The sequence below is a fragment of the Molossus molossus genome, unplaced genomic scaffold (genome assembly GCF_014108415.1).
Source record: "Molossus molossus isolate mMolMol1 unplaced genomic scaffold, mMolMol1.p scaffold_m16_p_9, whole genome shotgun sequence".
NCBI classification, from domain to species: domain Eukaryota; kingdom Metazoa; phylum Chordata; class Mammalia; order Chiroptera; family Molossidae; genus Molossus; species Molossus molossus.
The window spans coordinates 100403069-100423698 of NW_023425403.1; the positions used below are offsets into that span (position 1 = coordinate 100403069).

Sequence of the window (20630 nt, forward strand, 5' to 3'; positions counted from 1 at the left end):
CTAGGGGAACTTTTACAAAATACCACTGTAGTTTTCACCTCAGGTAATTGAATTAGAATCTGTGGTTGTAGGCCCATGCAAAGGTATTTTTAAAAGCTCTCCCAGTGGTTCTAGGGTGCAGCCAAAGCTGAGAATCAGTGGTGCAGTGATGTCAAGTTCATTCCACATGTTCATGTGTACCAGAACTATGACTATTTTTCTACATCTGAATTTAAATTCTATTATTAACCCTTATTACATGAAGTGCCAGAAACGAAACCTCTGTTAAATCAGAATCTATTCTGATTTCCTTGCTTCTTCTTCCATCCAGGGGATATACCCAGTGATAAATCAGCAGGGAACATCTAGTCCTTGGTGTTGTCATCTAACTAAATTGGCCTCCATTGACACATCCCTCTTTCCCAAATGCCCTGGATCATTGCTCCTTACAGGTCCAGTCATCCAATCTCTTCTTGTGTTTATATGTAATTCTCAAGGGTTTTGGAAACCCGTGCATACTTCCTCAGCTCCGCTGTGGTTGGTACAAATCCTGGGAACATGATTCAGCTCTATTTTCAGGAGTGCACCAGCCTGCCAGAGGTTTCCATTCCTGCACCACTGCTGTGCTAAAGGGATTTTGGATCTCACTCCAATACTCCTTGTTTTAGATCCCCAAATCTCTTCATCCTGACACAGTGGTCTTGGCAAGTACACAGTGCAGGAACCCTTGTCAAAGAGCTACTAGAAAGTGTCTAGTCTCCACTCTCCTCTCTCCATTTTTTTTAGGGGCATCAGAATGTGGAGGGTATAAAAACTTTAATAATTTTAAACAACTGTGAAAAAATTAGTCTTCTCCTCAGGAAATTTTTTCCCCATTTTTCCTACACACCATATCTCCCAGAAGAAGGCAGAGATAGATAAAGTGGCAGACTAAAGGTCAAGGGCAGGAATGCCATTGTACTGGAGCAACAACTAATCAATTCTTCAATGAGGTATCAAGAGATACAGTGACCTGAACACAGTCAAGAAGCTATGTGGGAGAAGTGCCCCTCCCCCTTGTTTAGACCTTTGAAAGAGCAGGCTGCATGGACCAGCAGGTTCTTTTTCTCACTCTTCCTCTTATCTGTATTTCTGCTGCTATTGTACCTGTTTTTAAGCCAGTATCACAGAGGACATAGCAGTGGAGATGTGACTCGAACCTGAAGCAAAGTTAACCCAGTTAGTTTTCTAACACGGCTATCGTCTTGCATCTTATTTTAGTACATGGACTTATTTTGGGTTTATCCACCTGTCTTTACTTAACTGGCCTTAGATTCAGATGGTTGGTTGTACTGGTAATTCAACTACTGTGTTTACTCTCAATTTAAATTAGCTTGAAAATAAGTACACAGTATTCATATTTGATGGGATATGTGTTCCTAATAAAAACTGGCAGAACCCAGCCCAGGCTTTTTGGACACATTTTACAGATTTTATCTAGCTATGACGGGCAGTAGAAGGGTGGAGCAAGAGGTATCTGAACTACCTATGTTTGTTCCCCCTCTCCCTGTTTCTAACTGCATAGAATATCCAAGGATGAAATGGGCCTTTAGGTTAGTCCACCACGAGTGCCATTAGAATGAAAAAGTCCTGCCTTTAAGAACTAAGATTTTGCCCCAGCTGGTTAGCTAAGTTAGAGTGTCCTCTCCATACACCAAGGTTTCGGATTCAATCCTCAGTCAGGGCACATACAAGAATCAACCAATAAAGGAATAAATAAGGGAACAACAAATTGACGTTTCCCTCCCTCTCTCTCAAATCAGTAAATAGGGGAAAGAATTGAAAAAGGAAGAGGGGCCCTGGCCTGTTTGGCTCAGCGGTTAGAGCGTCGGCCCACAGACCAGAGAGACCCGGATTCAGTCCCTGCTAAGGGCATGTGCCTTGGTTGTGGTTTGTCCCCGGCCCAGGTTGGCAGCCATTTGATGTGTGTGTGTCTCTCTCTCTTCCTCCCTCTCTCCCTCCTGCTCTGTCTGAAGATAAATGCAAAAATGGGTGAGGATTAAAAAAAAAAAGGAAGAGGAAAAAAAAAGAGTTAGAACTTTATTAAAAACATGAGATTTTGGAGGCTGCAAAAAACCCCTTTTCTAGCCCTGGCCAGTTTGGCTCAGCGGTTGAGTGTTGGCCTGCGAACCAGAGAGTCATGGGTTTGGTTCCTGCTAGGGGCATGTACACCCCCCCCACACACAACCCCCCCCCACACACACACAAACAAAAAAACCCTTTCCATTCTCTAAGTTGATTAGCTGCTTGTATTAGATTCACTTTTTTTTGTTATATAGTGCTGTTCTGTGAATCCTGTTGCTGCATCAGAAGTAGGTCCCAGAGCCTGGTTTAATGCTGGTCAGCAATGCCCACCTGTTCCTAGGTTATCTTGCCCACTGAAAAAACTTGGACACATTTTGAAGCCCCATGTCCAGGGCCGAATAGGTGCCCAGTCACTTGTTCAGTGGTCAGTTCTCTGGTGGGGCACAGTCATATCAGGGTTTTTAATGCACAATGTATAATTACTCCACAGAACTCTAAGAAACACACATGTCTTGACTCTTCTCCTCAAATGGCATCTGGTAAAGGTACTTTTAAGAAAGCTTCCCAAGTAACTCAGTGTGCCTTCTGCATTGATAACTAGTGGCAGACCCTCTTTTCTGAGGGCAGGAATCGCTCTGTTTTCCGCCCCCTTCACCCAAGCATATGTTTTATTTATTTTAGAGAGAGAAACATCGATGTGAGAAATAGCCATCCATCCATCCTTGCCTCTGGTTCCCGCCCACCGAGTTCAAACCCGCAACCTTTATGGTGTATGGGAGGATGCTCCAACCAACTGAACCACCCGGCAGTGCCCGAATCGCTATTTTATTGACTATTGCATCCCAAGGGCTCAACTTAGTGTTTGGCTCAAAGTACTTATTTTTTAATGCATCTTACAGTTGAAGCAACAGACTCAGAGAAGTTAAGATCACACAGGTGGAGGCGTTGGTTGTCCTTCCATTACCTTTCTCTAGGAAATGTACAGGTGCTTTCTGGCTGCAGGTCGAATTTTGACGCTGCAGTGCCCAGTTCCAAAGGTCAAAATTTGCTTTACATCCGCCTACTCCTCCTTTTCCTTAGCCACGCAGTTTCTGCTTTTGCCCTCTGCAGGGCGTCTGGCAACAGACGGGTTAACCCCGGGCCCCGCCCCGACGGGTGGGTCCAAGGGCGGAGAGCGCCTCTGGAGCCGCAGCGTCGCCGGCCACTTCGCGTCGCTGCGCCTGCGCAGGGCGCCGAGGGGTCGGGTCGGACTTAGAAATGGCGGCCTCCGTAATCTACAGCCGGCTGTTAGCTGCAGCTACCCTCAGGAGCCGCCCGCCACGGACGGCGCTGCGGGCCGCGGCCCAGGTACTGAGCACCCGCCTGCTCTTGCTTTGAGGGTCGGTAGAGACTTGGCTCCTGTGGGCAAGTTGTGAAGGAACCCGAGGCCCGGCTCAGGGTCACTTCTCAGTCGGTGACATTGGTTGACACGGGGTGCCCCGCCGGGCCTGCGGGCTGCTCACCCGGGAGTGCTGCCTGCCAGGACTGCGAGCTGGGTCTGGTTTGCGTCGCTTAGCTCCTGCCTGCAGTCGGTGAGGAGTCCTGGCGACTTGGCTGCAGCTGCGCACCTGACTTCCTAGGGCTCGTCAGGGAGCCAGGGTGGGGTCTGAGTGGAGGTGAAGGGGCCGGGGCAGTCTCTTTTGCTGTTCCCGACCCCGTGGGGGGGGGGCCAAAGCTTTCGCGACCCCCCTTGGGGAGGGGGAACATGCCCCTCAGACGTACTTTTGTGTTCCTAGGAAGCTGTTGTAGGTGGCATGACTTTGCAGAGATCGGCAATACTTGCTGACTGGGCTTTTCTGGGACGAGGCAGGGAAGTTTCTTCTCTTCCCCCAAGTAGTCGTGTACTGTTCTGGTTGCTAATAGTGGTAATAAGATGATGATTACGAGGTTACCATTGGGGCAGTAAGAAGGTAATCTTTTGGAGCACTTCATTTTTGAATAGACTATAGCACGATGACCACAGATTTTGTTTTGAGTGTTTACTGTGTGCCAGGTGTGTGTTGAGCATTTTACATGTAGTCTCTTACTAGGCTATAAGGGAGTCAGTTACATCTGCATCATTGATGAAGAAAGTGTTGCCAAGAGAACAATATGGGTCAGGTCAGGAAGTAGGTAAGGTCAGAGCTTAGGTTTAATTCCCGAACTGTCTGGCTGCAAGACTTGTATACTTGAATCTTCTCTACAGTTTTTTCCTGAACTTGAGAATTAGCCGACTGTTTTCAACCAGGAAACTTGTGGAAGGGCATACTTTGTAAGTTAATTCCACAGTTTTTTCTTTTAAAAGCTAATCATGCTTTCAAATTAGAGGTAGTGAATTCGATGAGTTTGCTTCCTAATAGAAGTGTTGTTTTTTGGCCTTGAACTTTTTATGAGTTTTAAAGGTTACTGTTTAGTTTTTAGAATATATTTTCATCCTAATCACAATCTGTATCCTTTTGGAAATTCCTTTGTAAGACTTTGTGTCTCCATATGGAGATGCCTAATGTATTGTCTTAATAACTTCTTCTCTTCTACCTTCACATTAAGTAATACATTTTAGAGTTTGGAAGGACCTTAGTAGTCTGTCCCCTTGCTTTTGTAGATGAGGACACAGAGGTGCAGGGTCTTAGGAAACATTTCTAGGTCACACATTGAATTTGGCAGGAAAGGATTATTAAAATACTTAAGATTCTTTAAAAAATCTTTAAAGTGGTATAAATGCTATCAGCAGTACCCTATGTGTACCATTAATTTTTTGTTAATATAAGTATTTGAAAAAAATACAAATGTACAGAAGTCTTCTCTTATCCGTGGAGGATACGTTCCAAGACCCTCAGTGGATGCCTGAAATCACAGATAATATCAAACCCTTATAAATATATTGTTTTTTCCTATAGATACATATCTGTGATAAAGTTAACCTATAAATTAGGCACAGTAAGATTGACAACAATAACTAATAATACAATAAAACAATTATAACAATGTATTTAATAGCAGTTAGGTGCGAAGCTTTGGAGCCATTATCAAGTGAAATATGGGTTACTTGAACAAAAACGTTGTGATACCATGACAGTAGATCTGATAATCAGGATGCCTTTTAAGTGACTAATGGGCAGGAGTGTATATACAGCATGGATATGCTGAACAAAGGGACGATGCACATTTCAGGCTAGATGGAGCTGGACAGCACGAGATTGCATTGTGCTACTCCGAATGGCAAGCAATTTATTTATTTTCTTTTTTTATTTATTTATTTTAGAGCGAGGAAGGGAGAAAGAGAGAGAGAAACATTGATTTTTTGTTCCACCAATTTATGCATTCATTGGTTGATTCTTATATGTGCCCTAACGGGATTGAATCTGCAAACTTGGCGTAGGGACAATGTTCTAGGCAACTGAGCTACCTGGCCAGGGCAGAATGGCGAGCAATTTAAAACTTAACAAATTGTTTATTTCTGGAATTTGCCATTTAATATTTTTAGACTGAGCTTGACCACTTAATTAGTTTCTAACTGAGACTACAGAAAGCGAAACCACCATGGATAAGAGGTGACTGCTGTGCCAGTTAAGGGAATTATTTAGAAGGAATGCATTAAAGATGATGTTGAAGATCAGTCTCTGAGATGATATTTGTAGGCTATTAGGTTGAGAGATTCATGGAGGAAGTCTACTGGAAAGTGATCCCTGGATCAACTCCTTTGGGAGAGTGAAGGAAAACGGATTGAGTAGAGGGAGAAGTAGACTTGTGCAGTTGCAGTAGGGGCCTCTGCTGTTCCTGTGGGAGATCTGCAACCAGGATGATCTTTCTGAATTGTCAAAAATTGGGGTGAGGTAAAAGATCTTTATATTCCCCCCTTAATCCCCATTGACCAGTGATTGGTTGACAGTGTGAAGGAGGTGGGATTTTGGGCTAGGATGCTCCAATGACAGGACTCATCTAAGAACTGCTGCAACCAACATTCCCAGTAGCTGAGGCAGTGTGAATGCCTTGATCCTGAAGGGAGGTTCTGGACAACACACCACAATGTCCAATACAGGGCTTTGAGTCTTGAGTGTATGAAACAATAATCATTCAGTTAATTACATATCTAGTGCCAGGCAGTTTGTTAGGTGCTGAAGGAATGGTGGAGAGAAAAAAGTTGGGAAGGATTTTTGGTTTGTTGAGAAGATTGGTTTTAGATCTGCTGAATTTGACCTTGAGGTAGAAATGCTCTGTAGATCATTAGAGATATGGTAGTAAAATTCAAATGAAGGATAAAGACCACAGATGATGAGGAAATGAGGTGGCAAGAAAATAGTTAAAACTACAAGGGTAACATTCCATATTTAGCTGGTAGATTAGCTTTTAGTTTTAAATTATAATTTAGGTATTACAGGTATGAAGAACCAAGTACTCTATAGAAACAAAGTATTTTGAGAAGGTGTTTTTAATAAGAATAACTGCCAAATTAGTGTCATATATAAATAAATATAAATATATCCCCAATTTCTTTAGGTTCTGGGAAGTTCTGGATTGTTTAACAACCATGGACTCCAAGTACAGCAGCAACAACAAAGGAATCTCTCACTACATGAATACATGAGTATGGAATTGTTGCAAGAAGCTGGAGTCGCCATTCCCAAAGGACACGTGGCTAAGTCACCAGATGAAGCTTATGCAATTGCCAAAAAATTAGGTACTAAATTTAAAAAACTCATGCCACCTTGACATGGCAACTCAGATAAGATCTGAACTTTACTTTTGGTTTAATAAAAACTTTTAGTTTTTATTTTAATGAAATAAAAAATAAATTTTATTAACTTTAAAGAGAAGTCAGAACTTTGTGATTGTTGACATTCTAAAATTATTATGAGATTATTATGAACTCCTATAGTGCTAGTAACTTAAAAATAGGAAGCTGAAGTCCTATTTTTAGTTGGAATATAATGGATTGCGAAGGAAATTATATTTATTACTGCATGGTTTTAAAGTATGGTGACTGTGATGATTCTTAAGGGAATTAGTGAAGGACAGTCTTAGCTGTTGATGTGATTATAAAGAGAGGTTCAGTATCCACTCCCCTTTTTTTGACATAAAGAAAAAAATTGTAGCCAAAGGGGAAAAAAGAAACTTGAGCCCTAGAATGTAAACTATGAGAGCAGGGTTTCTTTGTCTAATTTTGTTCACTGGTATCTCCCAAACTCATAGAATAGTAAGAGTCCCTGACACTTAGGTAATCAGTAAATATTAATATTTGTTAAATGAATTAAGCAGTTACCTATGTTTATTAGTAGGTTCTTGTATTCATAACAGAAATCTTAATAGCTTTTGTTAATTTGAATTTAATCTCTTAATTAAAAAATAAATTTTGACTTTAAAAAATATGCTTCAGTTTACATTTTTAATGATTTAGTATAAGAACTTAATAATGAGTCATATACTAGCAATAGAAGGCATTTTCTTTTTAGCAGTATTTAAAATTCTACCAGTATCTTTGTAGGTTAGCACAATTGCTCACTTTTGTATGTACCTTTAATTAATATGGCTTTAAATGTATTTTGGTGAAGACTTTATTTTTATTAAATGTTCAAGAAAGATATGGAATATTAAAATTTTTTTTTAAAGTTTTATCTAGGTTAGTATTTATTTGTTTCTAGAATGGGTTTCTCTTTCAAAAATGAGGGCATGTCCAACTTTATAAAATTGTTGTATATTATTTATTTAGAGGAAGAGAGGAGGGGAAGAGATAGAAACATCGATGAGAGAGAACATCTGTTGGATTGGTTGCCTCCTTCATGTCCCCACACTGGGGATTGGGTTCACAAGCTAGGCATGTGCCCTGACTGGGAATCAGACCGGCAACCTCTCAGTGCATGGCTCAATGCTCAACCACTTAGCCACACTGGCCAGGCTAAAATTGTTGTATATTATAAATTATGTTTTTGAATGTGATGGTCATGATTTTCTTGACTTTGGAAGCATTGTTTTTCATTTACAATTGTTGTTTCTTTGTTAATCTGAAAAAAAATTTTTTATATTTAAATTATAAGCAAACTTCTTTTTATTTAGCAAAAGCTTTGTAAAAGTTTATACTAATTTTGGTGAAATGTTTGTTAATTAATGATGATCTGTACTTTGAACTTGTACATAGTAAAAGATATACCTTTGACACAATATATATGAGAGGCTCTTAAGGGTCAAGGCTTAAAGAAAACTAATGATTATACTTTGTATTTCTATAGTATTTCTTTCAAAGGCTACTTTTTAATAACTACTTTGAGATTCAATCTTATATATATGACTTAAATGTTAATTTCTAAAGAAAACCCACCTAAGAAAGAAGGAAAGCCCTGGCCAGTTTGGCTCAGGGGTTAGAGTGTCTGCCCGCGAACCAAAGAGTTAAAGGTTTGATTCCAGTCAAGGGCACGTTCCTTGGTTGTGGTTCATCCCTGGCCCTGGTCCGGGACCTGTGGGAGGCAGCCAGTTGATGTGTCTCTCTCACATAGATGTTTCTCTTTCCTCTCTCTTACTCCCTCCCTCCCTATCTGAAGATAAATGAAAAAATATCCTTGGGTGAGGATTAAAAAAAAAAGGAGAATTTGGACATGTAATTGAGAAAGTATAAGTTTTTCTTATTCTATCTTATGTCCTTAAGGATGAATTTTCTACTGTTTGACTTTATTTTTCTATTTTTGTCAGTCTAATCTCTTGAGTGATGAGTTTTGTAAAAAAATTTTTTGTTTGTTTACCAATTTCTTCCTTCATAATACTGCTGAATGTTTTCCATACCAATATCAATAGGGCCTTATTTATATATAATAAAGTCAGTAAAACCTATTCCTTTTTCTATTTCCAAGTAATTATTATTATTGGTTTTCTGTAATTTTCCATATATTTTTCATTTAATCTTATTTGACTGTTTTGATAGAAAAACGAATTTGTAGAAACTTTCATAAAATGAGTAGGATTTATTCCAATGCCAGTCTTTTGATTCCTTTTTATTGTTACAGATGTTTCTCCTTTTTTAACCCATTGATACCCTCCTCCCCATTTCTCCCACCCATCCCCAGCTTTGTTGTTCATGTCCATTGGTTATGCGTACATGCATATAAGTTCTGTGGTTTATCTTTTCCCTTTGCCAACCACGCACTCTTCTGAGGGTTGTCAGTCTGTACGTCTCTGGGTCTACCTTATTCCTCAGACTGTTATGTTCACTATATTCCATATATAAGTGAGATCATGTAGTATTTGTCTTTTTCTGCTTGGCTTGTTTCACTTAGGATAATACTTTCCAGGTCCCTCCATGTCATCTCAAAGGATAGAGATCTTTCTTTCTTACAGCTGCATAGTACTCCATTGTGTATATGTACCACAGCTTTTTTATCCATTTGTCTGCTGATGGACATTGGGGCTATTTCCAGATCTTAGCTATTGTAAATAGTGCTGCTATGAACATGGGGGTATACATATTCTTTCTGATTGATGTTTCAGGCTTCATAGGGTATATTCCTAAAAGTGGGATCACTGGGTCAAATGGAAGTTCAATTTTTAATTTTTTGAGGTAGCACCATATTGTTTTCCATAGTGGCTGCACCAGTCTGCATTCCCACCAGCAGTGCACTAGAGTCCCCTTTTCTCCACACCCTTGCCAACACTTGTTTGATGATTTGTTGATGGTGGCCATTCTGACAGGTTGTGAGGTGATACCTCATTGTTGTTTTAATTTACATCTCTCTGATGATTAGTGATGTTCAGCATTTCTTCATATGTCTCTTGACCATTTATTTGTATGTCCTGTTTGGAGAGGTGTCTATTCAGCTCCTCTGCCCATTTTTTAATTGGGTTCTTTGCCTTCCTTTTGTTGAATTATATGAGTACTCTATATATTTTGGAAATTAACCCCTTATCTGATGTATCATTGGCAATGATGCCCTCCCATAGAGTGGGTTGCCTTTCCATTTTGCTGGTTTCTTTTGCTGTGCAGAAGCTTTTGAGTTTGATGTAGTCCCATGTGTTCATTTTTTCCTTTGTTTCTGTTGCCTTAGGTGATGTATCTGGAAATTCTGCTTTGTATGATGTCTGAAATTTTGTTGCCTACATTTTCTTCTAGAATTTTTATGGATTTATGGGTCACATTTAAGTCTTTTATTCATTTTGAATTTATTTTTGTGTATGGTATATAAGTTGATGGTCTAGTTTCATTTTTTTGCATGCAGTTGTCCAATTTTTCCAACACCATTTATTAAAGAGGCTGTCTTCACTCCATTGTATGCTCTTGCCTGCTTTGTCAAATATTAATTGAACATAAGGTCTTGGGTTTATTTGTGGGTTCTCTGTTCTGTTCCACTGGTCTTTGTTCTTGTGCCAGTACTAGGCTGTTTTCAGTATAGTAGCTTTGTAGTAAAACCTGATATCTGCTATTGTGATCCCACCTACTTTGTTCTTTTTTAAGATTGCTGTGGCTATTCAGGGTCTTTTTTGTTATCATATAAACTTTTGAAGTATTTGTTCTAGTTCTGTGAAATATGTCATTGGTATTTTGATGGGGATTGCATTGACTCTATAGATTGCTTTGGGTATATATGGACATTTTAATGATGTTAAGTCTTCCAATTCATGAACAAGGTACGTGCTTCCACTTTTTTATATCTTTCTCTATTTCTTTTGTCAATGTCCTATAGTTTTCTGCAAATAGGTCCTTTACTTCTTTGGTTAAGTTTATTCCTAGGTATCTTAATTTTTTGCCATGATGGTAAATGGGATTTTTTTTTTTTTTAGTTTCTGTTTCTGTGAGTTCATCATTGGTGTATAAGAATGCCATTGATTTCTTGATGTTAATTTTGCATCCTGCTACTTTGCCAAATTCATTTATTAAGTCTAGTAAATTTTTGGAGTCTTTGGGGTTTTCTACCTATAGTGTCATGTCATCTGCAAATAACGACAGTTTCACTTCCTCCTTTCCAATTTGGATGCCTTTTATTTTTTCTTCCTGTCTGATTGCTGTGGCTTAGACTTCCAGTACTATGTTAAATAAGAGTGGTGAAAGTGGGCATCCCTGTCTTGTTCCTGTTCTTAAGGGAAATGCTTTTAATTTCTGCCCATTGAGTATGATGTTGGTTGTAGGTCTTTCATATATGGCATTTATTATGTTGAGATATGATCCCTCTATTCCCACATTGCTGAGCGTTTTTATCACAAATGGGTGCTGGATTTTGTTGAAGGCTTTTTCAGCATCTATTGATATGATCATATGATTTTTTTCATTTTGTTTATGTGGTATATCACATTTGTTGATTTACGAATATTGTACCAGCCTTGCATCCCTGGGATGAATCGCACTTGGTCATGGTGAATAATTTTTTTGATGTATTGCTGAATTCGATTTGCTAGTATTTTGTTCAGGATTTTGGCATCTGTGTTCATCATAGACAGGGATATTGGCCTGTAGTTTTCTTTCTTTGTAGTGTCTTTTTCTGGTTTTGGAATTAGAATTATGCTGGCTTCATAAAACGAGTTTGGAAGTCTTCCTTCTTCTTGAATTTTTTGCAATAGTTTGAGGAGAAAGGGTGTTAGTTCTTCTTTGAATGTTCGGTAAAACTCCCCCGTGAAGCCATCTGGACCTGGACTTTTGTTTGCTGGGAGAGTCTTGATTACCTCTTCAATTTCCTTAGTTGTTCTGGTCTGTTCAAATTTTCTATCTCTTCCTGGTTCAGTTTTGGGATACTATGTGTTTCTAGAAATCTGTCCATTTTGCTTAGATTGTCGAATTTGTTGCCATATTATTGTTCACAGTTGTTAACGATCTTTTGTTTTTCTGTGGTGTCAGTTGTTACTTCTCCTCTTTCATTTCTGATTTTGTGTATTTGGGTTCTCTCTCTCTGTTTCTTGGTGAGTCTAACTACGGGTCCATCAATCTTGTTTATCTTTTCAAAGAACCAGCTCTTTGTTTCATTGATCCTTTAAATTGTTTTTTTGGTCTCTGTGTCATTTATTTCTCCTCTGATCTTTACTATTTCCTTCCGTTTACTTGCTCTGGGGTTTTCTTTTTGTTTGCTTTCTAGTTCTTTAAGTTGTGAGGTTAGATATTCTGTTAGAAATTTTTCTTGTTTCTTGAGATAGGCCTATAGTGCTATGAACTTCCCTCTCAGAACTGCTTTCACTGCACCCAACAGATTTTGTGTTGTTGTGTGTTCATTTTCATTGGTTTCCAGGAAGTTTTTAATTTCCTCTTTGATCTCCTCCGTAACTCATTCATTGTTTAATAACATGCTATTTAGCTTCCATGTGTTCAAATGTCTTTGCATGTTCTTGTTTTAGTTGATTTCTAGTTTCATGCCATTGTGATCTGAGAAGATGCTTGATATGATTTCAGTCTTCTTGAACTTGTGGAGACTTGCTTTGTGTCCTAATATGTGGTCTATCTTTGAGAATGTCCCATGTGCACTTGAATTCTGTTGTTTTGGGGTGTAATTTTCTGTCGATATCTATTAAATCCATTTGGTCTAGTGCTTCATTTAGAGTGTCTGTTTCCTTCCTAATTTTTTGTCTAGAGGATCTATCCAGTGATGTCATCGGGTGTTGAAGTTGCCTGCTATGATTGTATTGCTGTCGATTTCTCCTTTGAAGTCCTCCAGAAGATTTTTAATATATTTTGGTGCTCCTATATTGGATACATACATTTTTATCAATATATATCTTCCTGTTGGATAGATCCTTTCAATATTATGTCGTGGCCTTCTTTGTCTCTAGTTATGGCCTTCATTTGAAATCTATTTTATCATATATGAGTATTGCTACCCCTGCTTTTTTATCCTTTCCTTCTGCTTGAAAGATATTTTTCCCTCCTTTCACTTTCAACCTATGTGAGTCTTTTCTTGTGAGGTGGGTCTCTTGAAACAACATATATATGAGTCATGTTTTCGTATCCAATCAGCTACTCTGTGTCTTTTTATTGGATCATTCAGTCCATTTTCATGTAAGGTGACTGTTAATATGTACTTATTTGTTGACATTTTTTTAGTGTGGTTATATTTTTCTTCTTATTTCTTTTACTAATTACATAAGTTCTTTTAACATTTCTCGCAATGCTGGTTTGGTGGTAATGTATTCCCTTAGCCTTTTTTTTTTGTCTGGGAAGCTCTTTATTTGACCTTCTATTTTGAATGATAGCTTTACTGGGTAGAGTAGTCTTGGATTCAGATACTTGTTTTTCATGACCTTGATTACTTCGTGCCATTCCCTTCTGGCCTGTAGTGTTTCTGTTGAGAAGTCAGCTGAGTGCCTTACAGGGGTTCTTTTGTAGGTCACCTGTTGCTTATCTCTTGCTGCTTTTAGGATTCTCTCTTTGTCTTTAATTTTTGGCATTTTAATTGCTATGTATCTTGGTGTGGGCCTGTTTCGGTTCTTCTTACTTGGGGCTCTCTGTCCTTCTTGAACTTGAATGCCTTCTTCCTTCACCAATTTAGGCAAGTTGTCTGTCACTATTTCTTCAAATATATTCTCTAACCCTTGCTCATTTTCTTCTTCGGGGACTCCTATGATGCGAATATTATTACTTTTCCAGTTGTTCCACAGTTCTCATAAGCTCTCTTCGTGTTTTTTAATTGGTTTCCTTTTGTTTTTCTGATTGGTTGATTTTTTTTTTACCCTGTCTTCTAATTCACTGCTCCGGTCCTCGGCTTCCTCTACTCTGCTGTTTAGACCTTCCAATGTGTTCTTTATTGTCATTCCTCATTTCTTCTTGGTGGTTTTTAATTTCCAGTTAGTTGATTTTCAACATTTCTATGTCCTTACTCATGCTGTTGAGCTTCCTCAAGATCTTGGCTCTGAATTCTAGCTCTGTTAACTTGCTTAATTGCTCCTCATTTATCTCATCTTCAGTAGAGGTCTCTTGTTCTTTCATTTGGCATTTGTTTCTTTGTTTCACCATTTTGGCTATCACAGTGGGCTTTGGATCCTGCCAAATTTGTTGGAATTCTGTGCTTTTTGGCTCCCTCTCCTGGGTTTGGATGAGTGTGGGAGGACCCACGTTAAACACCACTGTCACGTCTTTCTTTCCTGGGCAGAGTTGCAAACCCAGGAAACTTCAGTTATCTTCTTGCTTTTTGCCTGGAGGCTATCAGTAGTGGTTACTTGAAGGGCCTTGGGTTCTCAGATGAATGAAAAACTTCCTCAGTGCTCAGGTTAAGGGGATTTTCTGAGGATGGGGCAGATGCTGATTGTTAGTGAGACTCAATTTGCATTTCAGTGGTCCACCTGTGTGGGGTTGAATCTCTGAAGGAGGGGCCGCTGCCTCTCCCCAGAGCCCTGGGAAGGAGTTAGATGGCCACCGTTCTGCATGGCTGCAACTCAGCAAAACCTATGAGCATCTTCCAAATCCCAAGTGTCCCCACATAGTTCCAGTTCAGTCGCCCTCCCTCTGCTGGAGCCCAATGTGAATGGCTGTGGCTATTTTAGCGTCTGCGCTATTGAGCTTCTTGGGAGTTTAACCCCGAGGGTGCTGCTCACAGCTCAGAGCGCTGCTGTCTCTGGGCTCCCAGCCCCCCTCTAGTGCCTCTGCAATCCTACCAGGATCAAGTCAGTGTCCCTGGTTATATGGTCCTTGCAAGCTGCTTTTCCGTTGCTTTTTCTCGACGATTTGTCTTTATTTTAGTTGTAACTCCAGTTTGGTCCTGGGAGATGGTCTGTGTAGCTTTCATTCACTCTGCTGCCATTTTGGAATCTCTGATTTCTTTACTCTTTGTAAAAATCTTTAGTGATTATCAGCTACGGAAGAAATAATAATTATGTTTAAGATATAATAGAACTATGATTATTTCAGGCATATTCTCCAGGACTCTGATTTTGAGACCCCCTTGGAACAGAAAGCATCTTGTTCATCTAGAAAGTGTGTTCTTAGTAAAGAATACTACAAATGATGATTATAGTGGGATTAATGACTAATAAGGATTTTTAAATCTAGAGAAACAGAAGTTATATTTTGTTTATTTGATTTGCCACTTTCCTTTTTATTTTTTATTTTTACTTTATTTAAAAAATGTTTACTGACTTTTTTATTAATTAATTTATTTTTGTTACAGATGTTTCTCCTTCCACCGCCCCTTGACCACCTCCTCCCTATTCCGCCCCCCCCCCCCACAGCATTGTGTTTATGTCCATTGGTTTATACATATAAGCATATAAGTTTTTTGGTTTATCTCTTCTCTCCCCTAACCCCTCTCCTCTGAGGTTTGTTAGTCTGAACCCTACTTCTGTGTCTCTGGGTCTAATTTGTTCAACTTATTTTGTTCATTATATTCCATAAATAAGTGAGATCATGTGATATTTGTCTTTCTCTGATTGGCTTATTTAGCTTTGCATAATACTCTCCAGGTCCCTCCATGTTGTCTCAAAGAATAAGAGATCTTTCTTTTCTAACAGCTGCATAGTTTTCCATTGGGTATATGTACCAAAGCTTTTTTATCCACTCATCTATTGATGGACACTTGGGCTGTTTCCAGATCTTAGAGATTTTAAATAGTGCTGCAATGAACATAGGGGTGCATATGTTCTTTCTGATTGGTGTTTCAGGCTTCTTAGGATATATTCCTAGAAGTGGGATCACTGGGTCAAATGGCAGTTCATTTTTAATTTTTTGAGGAAACACCATATTGTTTTCCATAGTGGTTTTATTACCATCAGAAGTTTACTAGAGTCCCCTTTTCTCCACACCCTCGCCAGCACTTGTTTGATGATTTGTTGATGGCGGCCACTCTGGTAGGTGTTGTTTTAATTTGCATCTCCCGTCTGATTAGTGACGTTGAGCCATGTCTTCATATGTCTGTTGGCCATTTGTATGTCCTGTTCGGAGAGGTGTCTTTTTAGTTCCTCTACTCATTTTTAATTGGGTTCTTTGTCTTCTTTTTGTTGAGTTGTATAAGTACTCTATATATTTTGGAAATTAACTCCTTATCTGATGTATTGTTGGCACAGAAGCTATTATTTTTAATCCTTACCCAAGCATATGTTTTTATTGATTTGAGAGAGAAAGGAAGGAAGGGAGAAAGAAAAACATCAATGTAAGAGAGAAATATCAGTCAGTTGCCTTCCATACACACCCTGATTGGCAATCAAACTCACAACCTTTAGGCGCACAGGATAATGCTCCAACCAGCTGAACCACCTGGCCAGGGCAGAAATGCTACTTTAAAAAAAGCCCCCCCCCCCCCTTTGTTGCTTTTAGAGAGAAAGGGAGGGAGAGGGAGAGAGAGAGAGAGATAGAAACATCTTCAAGAGAGAACATTGATAAGCCCTCCTCCTTCATGCCCCCCACTGGGGATTTGGCCCACAACCTGGGCATGTGCCCTGACTGGGAATCGAACTGGCGACCTCTTGATGCATGGGTTGATGCTCAACCACTGAGCCACACCAGCCAGGCAGAAATGCTACTTTTTAAAAGATATACTTAGTAACTACTCTGAAGAAGATAACAATATTCTCTTTTGTAGCAAGTCATTAATATCAGATACTGATTATAGGCTTTAATTGCACATGGTGTGGTATGAGGTGCTTTAGAAACACACCTAGTTCTGTCCATCTAGCTAGTAGGTCCCAATGCTGATTTTGGCTACTCCGGATGAGTTTTGCTTCTTGAATTTCTACAAAATTTATAAAATCTTAATTCACATTTCTTAAAAACTCTTAATGTGCTGATATACTAAGGTAAGTGCACTTTTAAAAGGTATCACAAACAATTGCATCCTCTCAGTCCTGTGAGTGGCAGGAGTTAGCATTGGGACTGGGGCCACTGAGTCCTGCATCTGGTGACTTCTGAAATAGCCTTGGCCTCTTTTCCCAGTATTCCCTACAAATTCTTTGTTTTCTATGTATGTCATGATGTGTAAACAGTTGAGAAGCATTGTCCTGGAGGCAAGTTTTACCTGTTGTGAATAATTGAAATTAGGGATAGAAGAAAGGCTGGAAAGAAATTTAATTTTAATTAGATTAAAGACTATGTGAGTTCATAAAATGAAGGTTGGTGAGCCTGAGAAACTCACACAGGAGTTTCTGGAATGGATTATCAAAGTGTGTGATTATTAAGCTCAGAAAAATGAGGTACTTATAATTTCGGGTCAGTTCTAAGAACAGATTGCCATATCTTTTAGTTACTAGTTCTGGGAGATATGCAGAGTTTTTATAATTTTCTTATTGATTATAGAAATATCATTTATGTTCTAATTTAATTAAGATGGAATAAGCATGCAAATGGTGCTGATTGATGAATGTCAGCCTAGAGGGAGAATTCAAAATTTTTTATAAATTGATTTTAGAGAGAGGAAGAGAGAGAGACATTGATGTGAGAAGGAAACATCAGTTGGTTGCCTCCCTCAACTGGGTATCAAACCTGCAACCTGGGTATGTGCTCTGAGAATTGAACCCACCACCTTTCAGTGTATGGGGTGATGCTCCAATCAACTTAGCCACACTGGCCAGAGCTGGGGGAAGATTTCTAATGGCATACAACAGGACTTTGCTATCTTTTTTCTTCTTTCTGAAATAATTTTTAATTTTTCAATTACAGTTGACACACAGTAGTATATTAGTTTCAGTTGTACAGTATAGTGATTGGACATTTATATAATTTACAAAGTGATTCTCCTGATAAGTCTAGCACTCATCTGACACCATATACAGTTATTACAGTATTACTGACTATTTGCTATGCTGTGCTTTACGTTCTAATAACTTGTTTTTATAATTGGCAATTTGCACATCTTAATTCCTTCTCCTTTTTACCCATCCCACAATCCCCTTCCCATAATCCCCTTCCCATATGGCAGCAATATATGTTCTCTATTTGTTTCTTTTGTTTGTTTGTTTTTTAGATTCCATATATAACTGAAATCATATGGCATTTATCTTCCTCTGTCTGACTTATTTAACTTAATATGAACCCTCTAGGTTCATCCACATTGAAAATGGCAAGATTTCATTAGTTTTTGTTTTAGGGCAGAGTAGTATTCCATTGTATATATGAACCAAATCTTCTTTATCCGTTCATCCATTGATGAACATTTAGGTTGCTTCCATACCTTGCCTGTTGTTTGTTTTTTAATCCTTACCCAAGAATATTTTTCTGTTTATCCTCAGATAGAGTGAGAGGGAGGGAGTGGGAGAGAGAAAGAAAAAGAAACATCAATGTGAAAGAGACACATCAACTGGTTGCCTCCCACATAACCCCACCAGGGCTGGGACAAATTGCAACCGAGGTACTACATGCCCTTGACTGGAATGGAACTCGAGAGTCATTGGTCTGCAGGCTCACGCTCTAACCACTGAGCAAAACCGGCCAGGGCCATTCCTTGCCTATTGTAAATAATGCTGCAGTGAACTTAGGGATGTATATATATTTTTGAATTAGTGTTTTTAGTTTCTTTGGATAAATACTTAGAAGTGGAATTGCTAGGTTCTTCCTTGTCTCTTGTCATAGCCTGTTTTAAGGTCTATTTTTTCTGATCTAAGTATTGCTATTCCAGCTTTTTTATCATTTTCATTTACATGAAATGTCTTGTTCCATCTTTTTACTTTCAGTGTGTGTGTGTGTGTGTGTGTGTGTGTGTGTGTCTGTGTTTATCTGAAGTGGGTCTCTTGTAGGCAGCATATCTTTGGGTCTTGATTTCTTGTTCAGCCACCCTGATTAGAGCATGTAACCATTTACATTTAAAGTAGTTGATTGACATGGAGTAATTTTCATTTTAACATTCATAGTTTTGATCTTTTTTCTTCTCCTTCTTAAAGAAGTTCCTTTAACATTTCTTATACTACTCCTTTGGTGGTGATGAACCCCTTTAGCCTCTTTTTGTCTGTCCTTCCATTCTAATGATAGCTTTGCTTGGTAGAGTAATCTTGGTTGTAGGTCCTTACTTTTCATCACTTTGAATATTTCATGCCAATCCTCCTGGCCTGCAAAGTTTCTGATGAGAAATCAGTTGACGGTCTTATGGCAGCACCCTTGTAAATAACTGCTTTTCTCTTGCTTTTTTAAAGATTTCACTCTTTGTCTTTAACCTTTGGCATTTTATTTTACTTAATATATTTTATTGGTTAATTTTAGAGAGAGAGGAAAGGGGACAAAGACAGAGAGAGAAAGAGAGAGAGAGAGACATCTGTTGTTCCACTTATTTATGCATTTATTGGTTGGTTCTTGTATGTGTCTAGACTGGGGATTCAACCCCTCCCCCCTCAACCTTGATGTATTGGGACAATACTCTAACCAATTGAGCTACCCAGCTGGGCAACCTTTTAATTATGATGTGTCTTGGTGTGGGTCTCTTTGGATTTACCTTGTTTAGAACTTTCATTGCTTCCTGGGCTTGTATATCTATTGACATTGCCAGGTTAGGAAAGTTTTCTGTCATTATTTATTTAAATAAGTTTTCAATATTTTTATCCTTTCCTCCTCCTGGTACAAGTGTTGCAAATGTTGTTACACTTGATGTTGTCCCAGAGGCACCTTAAAATACGTATCCTCAGTTTCTTGGATTCTTCTGTTTCTTTCTGTTCTTATTGGATGTTTTCCGCTACATGTCTTCCGAATCATTGATATGATCCTCTGCTTCATGTAATCTACTCTTGATTCCCTCTAATGTATTCTTCATTTCAGTTATGGTATTCTTAATTTCTGACTGGTTCTTTTTTGTGTTTTGTATCTTCATTTTTGTTTCCTATCTCCTTGTTGAAGTTCTTATTTAGTTCATCTACTCTTCTCCTAAGTTCATTGAGCATCCTTATGACCATTATTTTAAACTCTGCATCTGGTAGATTACTTGCCTTGATTTTGTTTAGTTCTTTTTCTGGAGTTTTGTTCTGTTCTTTCATTTGTCTCCTCATTTTGACTTCTTCCCTGTGTTTGTTTCTGTGTCTTAGGTAGATCTGCTATATCTCCCGGTCTTGGCAGGTTGGCCTTATGGAGTAGGTGTCCTGTGTGGCCCAGTGGTGCCATATCCCTGGTCACCTGGGCTGGGTGCTCCTGGGTGCCCCTTGTGTGGGTCCTCTTGTTGTTGAGCCTTGATTGTGGTTGGCATGTTGGTGGGTTGGATTGACCCTCAGGCTGCTGGCTGTGAGGACTGGCCATAAATATAATGGATAAGCTGTTGTTTGGGGCTCTGTTGTCTGCTGAGTCCACCCTTTGGGAGTGTTATTTGTGGAGCCAATAGAGTGGTGCTTTGAACATTTGAGTTTGTTCTGAGGCCTCTTGGGTGGGGCTCTGATGCAGTCTAAGGTCAGCTACTGCCTGTGCTTGGCTCAGGGCCACCTACTATGAGCTACAAAGTGATCTGTAGATGATTGCTGCTTGTACTTGGAGGTGCCTGAGAGAGGCTAAGCTGACAACTGAAAGCCAGCTGCCATTACTGCCAGCCTTTGGGCCATTTAGCAAGAGATATGGGGCATTGCCAAGGCCAATTTCTGCTTGTTTGGAGTTGGGAACCCATGAGAGGTTTTAGTACAGTTTGCAACAAAGTGGGGACAGGCCATTTGTATCGAAAAGTTGCTGGAAGTCACTTGGTTGGGCCTGCAAGTTGGGTTGGATGGAGTCTCTGGGAATCACC

The 20630-nt window shown here is 39.2% G+C and overlaps 1 protein-coding gene across 2 annotated transcripts in view; it reads left to right on the forward strand.

Annotated features, from left to right (window-relative positions):
• Positions 1 to 3259: 3259 nt before the first annotated feature.
• SUCLA2 (succinate-CoA ligase ADP-forming subunit beta) overlaps positions 3260 to 20630 on the forward strand; it is a 90168-nt gene continuing 72797 nt past the window's right edge. Inside the window, exons 1-2 of one of the 2 annotated variants that reach the window (XM_036249910.1) lie at positions 3260 to 3390; positions 6559 to 6739. In XM_036249910.1, the coding sequence (XP_036105803.1) occupies positions 3301 to 3390; positions 6559 to 6739 (271 nt within the window). In that variant the 5' untranslated portion in view covers positions 3260 to 3300. The remainder of the gene's footprint in view (positions 3391 to 6558; positions 6740 to 20630) is intronic. The other variant, XM_036249911.1, reaches the window with a different exon arrangement.